We start from the raw sequence: 13,737 nt of genomic DNA, 5'->3' as shown, positions 1-13,737 counted from the left end.
CTTTTAATCCACGACTCCATGTCCCTTTTCCAGTCCAGCCTATTTCTCCGATGTCTATTGCTGGTCTCCCTGAGCTCCTGTTTCTGTAGTTTGTTTTTTGTGTGGCTTGGTGTGTTAAGACCTGCAGGACTCTAGGAAGTGGAGTTTTTTGTTTGGGGGTTAGACATTACGTTGACTTAGTGTTAGTGGTTTGTGGCAGACAGAGGTGATGGCTGCGTTTAAGTTGGATTTCCTCCCAGAGATGATGGTAGACCATTGTTCCTTGAATACCAGTCCTGTGTAAGTATTTTGTATCTTCATATCTGCTTTTTTGCTTATGTTCTTAGCTTAGAATTGCCTCTTGGGACGTTTCTTTGCTACCTAACTATTCCCATTGGAGGAAAAGGTGAAAGGGCAGGAGAGTCTCGGAGCTGCATTCTACAAGAGATCCTGGAAGTTGTTTACAATTTTTTCTACTGCTCAGAATGCATCTTCATTCCCTCTGAAATCAGTTAACCCCTTTGAGATAGAGCTACTTGGTGGCACTCCTTACAGAATCCAGTACAAATCATTGTACTGATGCTCTGAAACCAGTGACTGAAGTGCAGTATTAGGAGACTAAGATTCCTTCCTTCTGAATGGCTTTGGACTGCTCTCTTTTAGACAGGAATTGAATGATCTTTGAACTGTTTCTGAAGTCATATCGTGACCATGTGGATTTAGCTACCAGGAGACATGCTGCCCTCTTGGAGCTTCTCATGGGAGTGACACCAGAGCTGGGACCAACTGCCACAGGATAATGTATACCTGTCAGTTGCTCCCCTCTCAAAATTCTGGCATTGTGTATTTCACCCCTTAATAAAGGGAGTTGGGTTTTTTGGATTCTCTGAAAGGCATCAATCCCTTGCAGTGGGATTTCTGACAGAGTGAAAGGAATTATGTCACCCTCTTGCCTTTTCCCAGTAAAGAGCCTTATGCTTCCCATCCTTGTGCAAACCCTTCTTAGAATGTAGGAACACTTTATGGCAACAGTTGTCTTCCTATGTGTCTGAACCAGCACATTGCAAGTTGAAAGAGATGCCAGAATATGCACAATAAATATCCAGTCCACATTTAATGGAACTTGACTGGTAATTTTGTTTTTAAAAATTCCTATGCTTAAAGACTTCTTAATAAACACTGTGGAAGAACATGACCACAAATAGGTGTTTTATCATCTTGGACTTATCTTCCTTGAAGTACAGTAAATAAAGAGGATAATAAAAAAAACTAAAATAAGAAGACTGGCCCAGAAGGCTACTCACGGCCTTCAACCATGTGTGGGAGGGAGGAGGGAATCATTCCATAAGCCCCCTCTCCCCACACCTTTCTAGATTATACATAGGGATTGTCAGCAGTTTCACCCTGCTAATAGCCACTGCTGTAGCAGGATATCATTTCAGGCAGTCCCCCAGAGAAACTGAACCTGTATTATTTAAGGTATTTGATACTAATAGTAAGACTCATCTTGCACTAGCTAAACAATAAGGAACCAATGCAGATTGTTGTGTGGATTATCAGTTGCTGGGGCGCTGTTTGAGAGAGGACCTAGAAGCCTGTTGAAGACCCCCCATATTCAAAATCTTGTCTACTGTATTCTGAAAAATAATTCCTCCTCCCTAATTGGGTCCCCAGTACTATTCCATTAGTTTTCTCAAAATGATGGTACTTCAAGATGAATGATAAATCAAGCTGATTATCCTTTGGGACCGAATAGTGTACAAGACCAATGTGTTCATTTTCAGCCACAACCCTGACCTTGTTTTTTCCCCAGAACGTTGTTCGGAGTTCTCTGGACCCATGAGAATCTTACTGTAATGTGAATCTCTTATGGAACTTTTAGTGTCTTCATTCTAGTCACTTTTCTTTAGTTTAAGAGGGACCTGTAGATTGTCAAATTTAAATAAAAATCCTTTTTATAGTTTGTTAGCAAGTTTGCTAATACCACCAGGTTTTTTGGCTCCTTCCCACTCCAGTTTTTCCTTGTGTCCAGTTCTGCAATGATGGGCAATGACTTTTCAATCTTTTACACAAAAGACTTTGGTGTCCCAAATCCAGGTTGCTGATTATACTGTAGGAGCTAGGAGGGGAGAGACAGTCTCCAAGCCCAGAGCTCTATAGTGAGAGTGATGGCTAAATCTAAATGTGCTCTTAGTTTGCTTGGAGTGTGCAGGAGTCCTTTTAAAATACTGCTGTTGAGAGACCTTTTTCTACAGCATCATAAGCAGGCAGTTAGGAGCTGCAACATTAGTTGGTACTTAGGGAGAATGATTAACCTAGAAAATGTGGTGGTGGTGATATAACAGAAGTTCCTCCCTGTCCTGTGCAGCTCAAAGAAAATGAATGGCACACTGGATCACCCAGATCAACCTGACCTAGATGCCATCAAGATGTTTGTGGGGCAGGTTCCACGGAGCTGGTGTGAGAAGGATCTAAGAGAACTCTTTGAACAGTATGGTGCTGTCTACGAAATTAATGTCCTGAGGGACCGGAGCCAAAACCCTCCTCAGAGCAAAGGTGAGCACTTCTGTCCTTCTCAGCAGATAACTGGGTTCCCAGCTATAGTCACTTGTACTCTGTCATGCTTCATCTCTCTGCTTATTCACATGCCAAGGAGTTAACTGTAGATGTACAAATACACACACACACACACACACACACACACACACACACACACTGACCTTTGTGCTCTGTAAGTGCATCTGCATTCATATGTGGCTGTACTGTGGTCTGTGATCTCATTGTATAAATTGGGCTAGGGTGGTCAGACAAATGGGAGACCACAAAGGGAAATGGGTGTCTCAGGTATGTAGCATATTTGTTAGGTTTAGATTTCTCTTCTGAAGGACTGTAATATTGGAGGTGTAATATTTTGGATGAGATTCAAAACAAAAGTCTTGGTCAGTGGTTCTCAAACTTTTGAACTGGTGACCCCTTTCACATAGCAAGCCTGTGAGGGTGACCCACCTTATGAATTAAAAACACTTTTTTAAATATATTTAGCACCATTATAAATGCTGGAGGCAAAGTGGGGTTTGGGGTGGAGGCTGACAGTTCATGACCCCCATGTAATAACCTCGTGACCCCGTGAGGGGTCCCGACCCCCAGTTTGAGAACCCCTGGTCTTGGTCATCTGTGCCAGCTGAAGATCGCATAGAACTCTTTTAAGAGGTTGCTAACCACAATGTCCTTGCCAAATTTCATATCAAGTAATTACATTCTCCTGCAGTTGAGATGGATACAATACGTTTCTCTTCCTATCTTAACTGCTTTTGTAGGCTTTCTGTACACTGTCAAACAACTGCTGTGTTTCAATCCAGGGGTAGCTCCGTTTCAGAGGTGGTGAGTCAGGCCTATAATGACAGTTTGTAAAGCACTTTGAGAAGGAAAGTTCAGATGCAGCTCACAGATATGTTTTTTATATGCCAACTATGTAGTCTACCATAAGCATTTTTCACTTGGCTTATGAGAGAGGGGATTTGCTATGAGATGTTTACATGTGACTGATATATGCATGTTGTTTAATATTTCTGGTAAATTTCTTGAAAGGGTAAATTTTGCCAAGTATCAGTAAAAACTTCCTTGTAGAGATTGATTAGGTTGTGGAAATGTCGGGACGTGGCGAGAGCCTAATTGCTGTTGATGTTTAAAATTAAACTGAACAGATAGGGAACAATCCTGTGTTGGCTCCAGGAGAATGGAGAAGAAACTTAGTAGTAAGAGTGAGGGCCTTCTTAAGAGGGCTTCACTCTTCATCTTTAACTTCTAATTCTTATATCCATCCCCTAGAGTAGCTACCTGTTTGAGACTAGCAAAACCTAATACAGTAACCTACTCTTTAACACTTCTCTGAATGACACATGCTCTCACAAGAGTACAGGCAATTTCTATCTAGTCTGCACAGAAAGGGGGTAGAGTTGTAGGTTTGGAAACAGAGGTGGTCAGGTCCTAAATCACGAATGCCCCCCAGAGCCTGTGCTGATGGGAAGACAAGGGAAGAGGGAGAAAGGAATTGGAGTGAGGGAGAACACACAGAGACCTGCAATTCTGCACTCCCCCAGAGGCTTGAGAGGAAGGAGGAGTGAACAGACTAGAAAAACTTACAGGTTTTTTCTATCTCTAACTTCTAGGATTCTGTAGTCTGCAAGCTGCATTCAGGGAGACAGAAATAATAGAGGCTAAGGACTGCTTGTAAAGCTGAACTCTATTGTCTGTGTTTCATAACTATCCTATTTGTAACTATATCCACTTTTATAGACAAAAAGCCTGTGGGGCATTATGCATTATTGGTTACGTTTTTGAGTTGTAACTTTTTGTATAAATAACTACAGTCATTTGAGAACTGTTGAGTGTAATTGCTTTGCACACTAAGCCCATCTGGTGGAGAGAGATTCCATCTTAAGAGTTGATGCCCAAGGCTGGAGTCTGATTAAGTGGGCAAAGAGAAAGTTCATTATTTGTTCTCAGTGCTAAGTGGAGCATTTAAAAGTCTGTATAGAAAAGGCTCGGCCCTGGTGATGTTAAGAACTAGCACTCATTGGGCTAGGTGTCTTTGAGAATGGTGATGACAGTATTGAACAATTACTTGCACTGGCAGAAAATACCATGCTTACTGGAAAAATGAGAATGTCTCTAGAAAAGTATTGTTGGGCAAGCCCAGTTGGGATGAGAGGAGAGCTCCTGTGAACCTTTGAGTGTGATATAGGGGCTGTTAGGCCTAGTCATTGAAGACATCACATGTTATATTATATTATACTTATTTTGGCAGAAGTCCTATTCTAAATAGATTCAATATTAAGCTATTGCCATCTGTTTCCATCCATGATCCTTGTGTCTATCAAAGAGTTTGTGTTTGAGGGGTAGAAGTGGTGCGCTGTGTGTCCCAGTCTGTCACACGGGAATTCAATATCCTTGATTTGCTTGTTTTGGGTTTGCATTGCAGGGTGCTGTTTTGTTACATTTTATACCCGTAAAGCTGCACTAGAAGCACAGAATGCTCTCCACAACATGAAGATCCTCCCAGGGGTAAGAGGTGGCATGCTCTTTCAAGCATCTTTTCTGTTTGTCTTTCTGTCCTGTCATTTACCCATGTTCTGAGATCTTTGGCTTCACTGATGCACAAACATTGCCTTGCTCTTCTGCATGATTATTTTAGAACATGAATTCAAAGGGAGGGGCCTTGAGCTGCAAGTCATGACAGCAGATCTCTAAGGCATTTTTAAGAGGTTTTGAGGGGAAAGGGATGACAGGGAATTGTGTGCGCTGCATCTGGGGAACACCATGAGGTACCTAGGGGGAATGGTGGCATATCAGTATGAAAGATATAGGGAACACTCCTTGGGATCCTTTCCTAGAAATTTCCGTATGTCTCACCCTTCTCTAATAGCTTTGTTGGCTCCCCTCCATGTCCTTAGTGGTTCCTGTGGGGTAATGTGACTCGGGTATGTACAGAGTGAATGCATTAAGTTTGAGATGCTCTTCTTTGGGTTTCAGATGCACCATCCCATCCAGATGAAACCAGCTGACAGTGAAAAAAATAATGGTAAGTTGTACTAAAGTCTGGTTTTTAGGGTATCGTTAATATTGATGGGGAAATTCCAAGAGGTCCCATCCCTCTTGCAATGGTCTCTGGGCAGCAGAGCATCTATGTGTGTGGTGAAGTTTGTGAATTAGAGAGCTGGGAGGAATTTATGCCCACAAAGGGATAAATAAATACGGGTGAGGTTTCTAAATTTCTTAGAATCATGCTGTCTCTCCTGCTGCTGCTCATCCCACAACAGTTATACTAATTGGGAAGGCATTCAGTGAGTTATTTTCTGCACTTGCCTGTTGTTTAACCCCAGACACCATTATCCATGTACTTGGCTGGTTGATTGGTTTGACACAAAGTCCACCATAACTAGTGTTGGATTCACAGTCTCCTCTAACAAGGTGTGTTTGTTTTACAAGAAAGATGAAACTGGGGTCTAAATAGCTTTTTAAGGCAGAGGTTATCACTTGCTGTATATTTGTACAGTGGTTAGCCCCGTATGATTCCAGACTGGTTGAGGTCTCTAGCTGCTACCGCAGTATAAATAATAAATTCTTCATGGTGGAAATTTGTTTATTTATACACAGATACTCCATCAGCATATTATTACAAGACCAGTAAATGCAGAAAATGACAGAGTTAATGTTGCATGTAACCCCTTACTTTTGTCTTTTGTTCCTTGTACAACTGCATTTCAATAATCTAATTACATTATCACAGACTTTCTCAAGTACAATAAAACAACATACAGTTGTTCAACAGCCTTGGGTAAGAATGGTGTAGTATAGCATCTTGTACACCTCTACCCCAATATAACACGGTCCTCAGGAGCCAAAAAATCTTACCACGTTATATGTGAAATGGTGTTATATCGAACTTGCTATGGAGGGCTGGGTAGGGAAGGCTGTGCCTCCCCAAACAGCCTGGCCCCCCCCACCTACTTCCCGCCCCCAACTGACCCCTCAGAACCCCCGACCCATCCAACCTCCTCTGCTCCCTGTCCCCTGACTCTCTCTGCCCCTTATCCAAACCCCCAGACCCCTTAACATGCCACAGCCACAGGTGCCAACTCTGTGAGTGCTCTGGGGCTGGAGCACCCACAGAGAAAAAATGGTGGATGCAGAGCATCCACTGGCAGTTCCCCGCACCAGCTCACCTCCGCTCCGCCTCCTCCCCTGAGCGCGCCACCGCCACTCTGCTTCTCCCCCCCCGCCCCAAGGCTTGCTGCGGCAAGCCTTGGAGGGGGAGAAGTGGAGCGGCGGCACGCGAGGGGGAGGAGGCGGAGGTGAGGTGGGGCGGGGAGCGGTTCCTCTAGCCTGCCCCCGGTTATTTGCTGCGCCCTCCCCCCCGCCCCAGCTCACCTCCGCTCCCCCTCCTCCCCTGAGCACGCTGCCACAAGCCTGGGAGGGAGGGGGGAGGAGGGGAAATGCTTTACTGCGTTATATCCAAATATGCGTTATGTCAGATCGTGTTATATCGGGGTAGGGTTTGGTATTTTTTCATTCTTTTATGCTTACCCTAATGTCTTCATGGACCAGTATATTTTTTGATGGTTCGTAACAACTACTGTGTGCTCAGTGCTGTATAAGACTTGGAAAGACAGTCCTTTCCCCAAAGAGCCTATAATTTAAAAGACAGGCATAAAGAAGACAGGATGCATTGGACACCCTTGAGAAGAGAGTAACGTGGAGTTGGGGTTATTTCTATATATAAACACAGTTAACTCACTACTTCTAGACATGGAAGGAGTGAATGAGGAGGGATTGGTGACTGACTCAGTTGAGATTGGCAGGTCAAATTAGGAGCAACCTGGAAAAGGCATGGGATTGGAGAGAGAGAGAATAAAAAACAAATGGAATTTCAGGTCTTGGCAGTATTGCGGGGTAGGAGTTACGGAAGGTTTTGCATGAGTCAGGGTATAAGATGTAGGCCATATTGGAGTTGTGCTGGGCCTTGAAGGCAGGGACAAAGAGTTTATGGGGAAACCAATTAAAAATCACACTTCTGTCTGAAAATTAACCTACATTGTTACAAGTAACAATTGAGATTCATGTAACTGAAAGTGACTAGAAAAACCATAAAGAATAATTTCAGATTTTGTAGCTGTGCTGGCTGCAACTGATTGGCAAGAACCTGAGAAAATCTTGTAATCTGAAACTATTTGGTTGGATGCTGCTTGGAACATCCTTCTAAAGCACCATAGAAAGCCCACAGGAGGGAGCTTCATTCCTGTATGTCTTAGGGACGACTCAGGTGAATAAGAGCAGAGCTCCCACCCTTGAACCTTTCCAGGTATGCCTTCCCTACACTTTCGCTGGCCGTGTAAATCAGCCAGAGTGCTGCCTTCCTTAGCTGAGCGCTTTGGGAGCTCTGTGACAAACCCTGTGCAGAAAGTACTGTGCATAACATGCATTTTTAAAGATCTTGTAACTAGTGACCTATGTATTCTGATTTTTCATAACAGTAGAGCTTGTCACAGAACTGTGCTCCAGAATCTGAGCTTTTGGCCTTTTTTTTTTTTTTTCCTTAATGTTTCTGGCCTTTGTGATTGTGAAGAAAGCCTTGAAAATGTAATGTACTGCAATGATTTCTGCTTGTTTGCAGACAGCCTAGAACAATAGCCCTGAGAAACATGAACTACTCTGTTCATCTAAATGGATTGTTAACCTAAAGATGACAATCTGTGGTATATAATAAACTGAATATGTAAGGACAGCACAAAATACAAAGTGACTATGCAAAAGTAAATAACATGAGGCCACTGTATTGTTATCCATTTTCATACTTAACTCAATAAAATCATCCATTCTAAAAATTCTCTGAAGCAGAATTTTGAGCATTTCCTCCAGAGTGCAGCAGAACCCTTCTGTAAAATGTAGGTCCAGATCACAGTAGATTACATAGGGACTTTGTTTAACTCAATCAAATCAAGACCAAATTTCACCAGATGCTCTGATGGCTAGATACAGGCCACATTTAAATGCCTCATTGTTTCAGCACTAGAGAGATTCAGAAAAAGGGAGCCATGATTTCTTTATGAGAAATGAATTTTTTTCTCTCATTTACAAAATCAGCTGAACTTTGTGTGCTAAAACTATCTCTCTCACACACAAAGTTATCGTCAGGTTAGAGTCCTGTCATAAAATTGTTTGGCCCAAAGGTAAACGTTTTAGAAAGTTATTGGTGTCTAGTCATGAGGTCAGAGAGTTCTACCATGGATTAGTAACTCTCAAAAAAACAATCAAGGAGTTGGGGATGAATGGTCAATTTTCAAAATGGCAGAAGGTTAACAGTGGGGTACCTTGAGGTTCCATACTAGGTTTGGTATTAATATATTTATGGTCTGGAAAGCAGGTAAGCAATGAGCTAGCAAAATTTGTACATGACATAAAAAAATGGGCAGTGTGATGGCAGATAGCTCAATAGTACTCACTACACAGTGACAGTGAAGAAAGCAAACAAAATGTTAGGCTGCAAAAAGAGTGACGCAGAAAATTATACTAAAAATATAATCAATGCTGTTCAGAATTTTTCTCATGAAAATTTTTCATCAGAAATGGTCTTTTCTTTTAAATGAAAATTTTAAAGGAAATTTGAGGGTTTTCAACATTTTCTGTCTTTAAATGAAAAGTTCCAAACTAGAAACATTTTTTCTTTTCAGGAAAACAAAAAATAATTTTTGAATAAAAATGTTCATGAAAAAATTTGAATACCTTAAAAATTGTTCCTTTTCAAAAACTGGAATGAAAATTGTTTTGAACTTTAATAAAAAAAAATTTGTTAAAAAAGTGAACTCTTCTGATTAGCTCTGATTACGGTATGACGATATAAATTAATGATATGTGCTCATATGGAATACTATGTTGGATTCTTCTCACCTGTCTTTGAAGGGACACAGCAGAAATAGAGGAGATTTAGGGATGAACCACGAGATTGATTAGAGGTATGGAAAGACTGCTGTATTAAAAAAGAGATTGAAAAGAAGATTGACTGTTAGGAGAGGAGGTAAATGAGAGGAAACATGATAGAGATGCATAAAATAACAAATAATAACAAGAAAGGTAAATTGTATTTACCCTCTCTTATAATGCAAAAACAAGGAGACATTTGATAAAACTGTAAACCAACAAATTTATAACTGATAAAACAAACAGGGACATGTCTATGATTTTGGTCTTTTTTTTTTTTTTTTTGTCGGGCATTCACATAATACATAAATAACCTATGGAGCTCCTATAATTAGTTATTACTGGGTGCAAGAGCTTAGTAAGAGTCAAAAAAGGAGTAGACAGTTACATAGATAATGAACGTATCTACAGTTACATTAGGTAGGATAAAAAAAATAAGACATAAGGAATATCATACCCTTTTGACTTAAAGCAGTGATTTTCAACCTATGGTCCACAGACCCCAGGGGGTCTTCAGCTCATTTGAAATTTTTTAGGGGTCACAAATGAAAAAAGGTTGAAAACCATCCACTAAATGACAGGTTAGGGGAATTTTCTTCCCCTGGGCAGATTAACTGTTCTCTATAAGATTTTTTGCAACTTCCTCTGTATCTGGTACTGTCACACAGGATATTGTAACTGAATGGTGCACTGATTGGAACTAGGATGGTATTTTCTATGTCTTTATTAAAATGACATAAGAATGGATACATACGAAACTTAGCTTATACAGTGATTGCTGCTGTTCCCCCTGTTATGACAGGAGTATGGGGAAATAAGCAAAACTAACTTGAAGTGATCTGCTTGATGGAGAATATGACCAAATAGACCTAACAGAATCCTGGTGGGCTGATTTTTCTATTTAGATTTTCAGTATAAATAGGTTCAATCGTAGACAGTAAGGGGTGCAGTGTGGAGCTAGATGCCCTCTCTTCACCAGGCTTGGTGTGGGGTGGGGGGAAGCTCAATTCCCCCATGTCACAGGCTGGCTGGCCCTCTAAGGGTATGTCTACACTACGAAATTAGGTCGATTTTATAGAAGTCAATTTTTAGAAATCGATTTTATACAGTCAATTGTGTATGTCCCCACTAAGTGCATTAAGTCAGTGGAGTGCGTCCTCACTACAGTGGCTAGCATCAACTCACAGAGCGGCGCACTGTGGGAAGCTTTCCCGCAGTCTCCACTGCCCATTGGAATTCTGGGTTAAGCTCCCAATGCCTGCTGTGGCAAAAACATTGTCATGGGTGGTATTGGATACATGTCATCAGTCTCCCCTCCATCCTTCCCTCTCTCCATCTGTGAAAGTAACTACAGACAATCATTTCACGCTTTTTTTCCTGGGTTACCCGTGCAGACGCCGTAGCACGGCAAGCATGGAGCCAGCTCAGCTCACCACTGCTGTTGCGAGCATTTAAACACCTTGCGCATTATACTGCAGTATGTGCAGAACCTGATTAAGAGACAGCAGCACAAGGATGATTGTGAGGAGGACATGGACACAGATGTTCCTGAAAGCACGGGATGTGGCAATTGGGACATCATAGCGGCAGTGCGGCTGGTTGATATAGTGGAATGCTGATTCTGGGCCTGGCAAACAAGTACAGACTGGTGGGACCGCATAGTCTTGCAGGAATGGGAGGATTCCCAGTGGCTGCGAAACTTTCGCATGTGTAAGGCCACTTTCCTGGAACTCTGTGAGTTGCTTTCCCCCACCCTGAAGTGCAGGAATACCAAGATGAGAGCTGCCCTGACAGTTGAGAAGCAAGTGGTGATAGCCCTGTGGAAGCTTGCAACGCCTGACTGCTACTGGTCAGTTGGGAATCAATTTGGAGTGGGCAAATCTATTGTGGGGACTGCTGTGATTCAAGTAGCCAATGCAATCACTGACGTTCTGCTATCAAGGGTAGTGACTCTGGGAAATGTGCAGGTCATAGTGGATGGCTTTGCTGCAATGGGATTCCCTAACTGTGGTGGGGTGATAGACGGAACGCATATCCCTATCTTCGGACCGGACTACCTTGGCAGCCAGTACATAAACTGAAAGAGGTACTTTTCAATCGTGCTGCAAGAACTGATGGATCACTAGGGACGTTTCACCAACATCAACGTGGTTTGGCTGCGAAAGGTACATGATGCTCACGTCTTCGGGAACTCTGGTTTGTTTGAACACCTACAAGAAGGGACTTACTTTCCAGACCAGAAAATAACGGTTGGGGATGTTGAAATGCCTATAGTTATCCTTGGGGACCCAGTCTACCCCTTAATGCCATGGCTCATGAAGCCATACACAGGCACCCTGGACAGTAGTAAGGAGCTATTCAACTATAGGCTGAGAAAGTGCAGAATGGAGGTAGAATGTGCCTTTGAATGTTTAAAAGTTTGCTGGTGCTGTTTGCTGACTAGGTTAGATCTCAGCACAACCAATATTCCCATTGTTATTACTGTGTGCTGAGTGCTCCATAATATCTGTGAGAGTAAGGGAGAGACATTTACGGCGGGGTGGGAGGTTGAGCAAATCGCCGGGCTGCCAATTTTGAACAGCCAGAAACCAGGATGATTAGACGAGCACAGGTAGGCGCACTGCGCATCAGAGAGGCTCTGAAAACCAGTTTCATGACTGGCCAGGCTACTGTGTGACACTTGTGTGTGTTTCTCCTTGATGCAAACCCGCCCCCTTCGTTGATTTTAATTCCCTGTAAGCCAACCACCATCCCCACTTGGATCACAGCTGGCAAAGGAAATAAAGTCACTATTGTTTTGAAACCATGCATTCTTTCTTTATTAATTGAAAAAAAAAAAAAAAGGGAGATAACTGATAAGGTAGCCTGGGTGGGGTAGGGGAAGAAGGAAGGACAAGGCCACATAGCTTATTGTAGCTACACTACAAATCAAAACTGTTTGAATGACAGCCTTCTATTGCTTGGGGCATCCTCTGGAGTGGAGTGGCGAGGTGCCCGGAGCCTCTCGCCCCGCGTTCTTGGGCTTCTGGATGAGAAGGATATGGAACTTGGGGAGGAGGGCAGGCGGTTGTACAGTGGATCCAGCGGCGGTCTGTACTCTTGTTGGCTTTCCTGCAGCTCCGCCAGATACCTGAGCATGTCCGTTTGCTCCCCCATTAGCCTCAGCATTGCATCCTGCCTCTTCTCATTGCGCTCACTTAATGCTTTCCTGGACTCTGCCACTGAATGCCTCCATGCATTCAGCTGTGCCCTATCAGTGCTAGAGGACTGCATGAGCTTGGAAACCATGTCATCGCGAGTACATTTTTTTTCGCCTTCTAATCTGTGATAACCTCAGGGATGGAGATGGGGGAGCATAGAAACATTTGCACCCGAGGGGGGATAAAAAGGGAGGGTAAAATTTAAGATGATACATTTCTGAAAACAAAAGGGAGACTCTTTCACGGTGAATTAAGCAGTTCACAGCAGACAGCACACGTGCTTTAGGTACAAGGTCACATTTTGCCTTTTATATTGAGCGCCTGCTGGTATGGTGACACATCACATATGGCTGGGCAACAAAATTCGGTTTCCAGGCAGCCATGGTAAGCCAAAGGGTACGCAGGTTTGGCTTCTAACGCCTTCATAACATGTGAGAATGTTTTCAAACTGCAGCGTCCTCCTTTCCCATAGCAAGCAATACCGGTTGGGTTTGCCATTTAAAAGGAGGGGCGGTGGTTTTCAGGGGGATGTGCAGCACACATCTCTTTCTCTCCCTCCCCACCCCATAGCTATTTGGGATGATCCCTTCATCCCTCGCCCCGCCATGTGGCTATTTTCAGGGATGATCCCTTTTAGCCAAGCGCAAACAGCCCAGCATGAACAGGGTCCTTTTACTGTTCCCTTACAAAAAGTCCCCTATTTCAACCAGGTGATCATGAATGATATCACTCTCCTGAGGCTAACACAGAAAGATATAGACCAAATGTTGCTTGAATGCAACCAAAACCCAGGACCATTCGCTGCCATGCTTTGTGCTACAATGATTCCAGACTACTTGCTACTGACTTTGCGTGGTAAAGTGTCCTACTGTGGAGGACAAAATAAGGCAGCCCTCCCCAGAAAACTTCTGCAAAGGCTTTCAGAGTACCTCCAGGAGAGCTTCATGGAGATGTCCCTGGAGGGTTCCCCGCTCCATCTCCAGACACGTTAACAGACTTTTCCTATAGCTGTACTGGCCACGAATGCATCCCAAGTCTTCAGTGTAAATCAAATATTAAACACTATTGCTTTTAAACCCTG

At 43.0% G+C, this 13,737-nt stretch overlaps 1 protein-coding gene across 11 annotated transcripts in view; it reads left to right on the top strand.

The window, feature by feature from the left end:
* The window catches only part of CELF1 (CUGBP Elav-like family member 1), a 103,931-nt gene that overhangs the window by 52,942 nt on the left and 37,252 nt on the right, over positions 1-13,737 (top strand). For all 11 annotated transcript variants that reach the window (XM_038407725.2, XM_038407729.2, XM_038407728.2 and 8 more), the window contains 3 exons: positions 2,348-2,535; positions 4,961-5,043; positions 5,512-5,560. In XM_038407725.2, coding sequence (XP_038263653.2) covers positions 2,358-2,535; positions 4,961-5,043; positions 5,512-5,560 — 310 coding nt within the window. In that variant the 5' untranslated portion in view covers positions 2,348-2,357. The remainder of the gene's footprint in view (positions 1-2,347; positions 2,536-4,960; positions 5,044-5,511; positions 5,561-13,737) is intronic.

This window comes from Dermochelys coriacea, chromosome 6, assembly GCF_009764565.3.
Source record: "Dermochelys coriacea isolate rDerCor1 chromosome 6, rDerCor1.pri.v4, whole genome shotgun sequence".
Classification (NCBI taxonomy): domain Eukaryota; kingdom Metazoa; phylum Chordata; order Testudines; family Dermochelyidae; genus Dermochelys; species Dermochelys coriacea.
The sequence above is the reverse complement of the archived record's forward strand: the minus strand, read 5'-3'. Positions and strand labels throughout refer to the sequence as shown.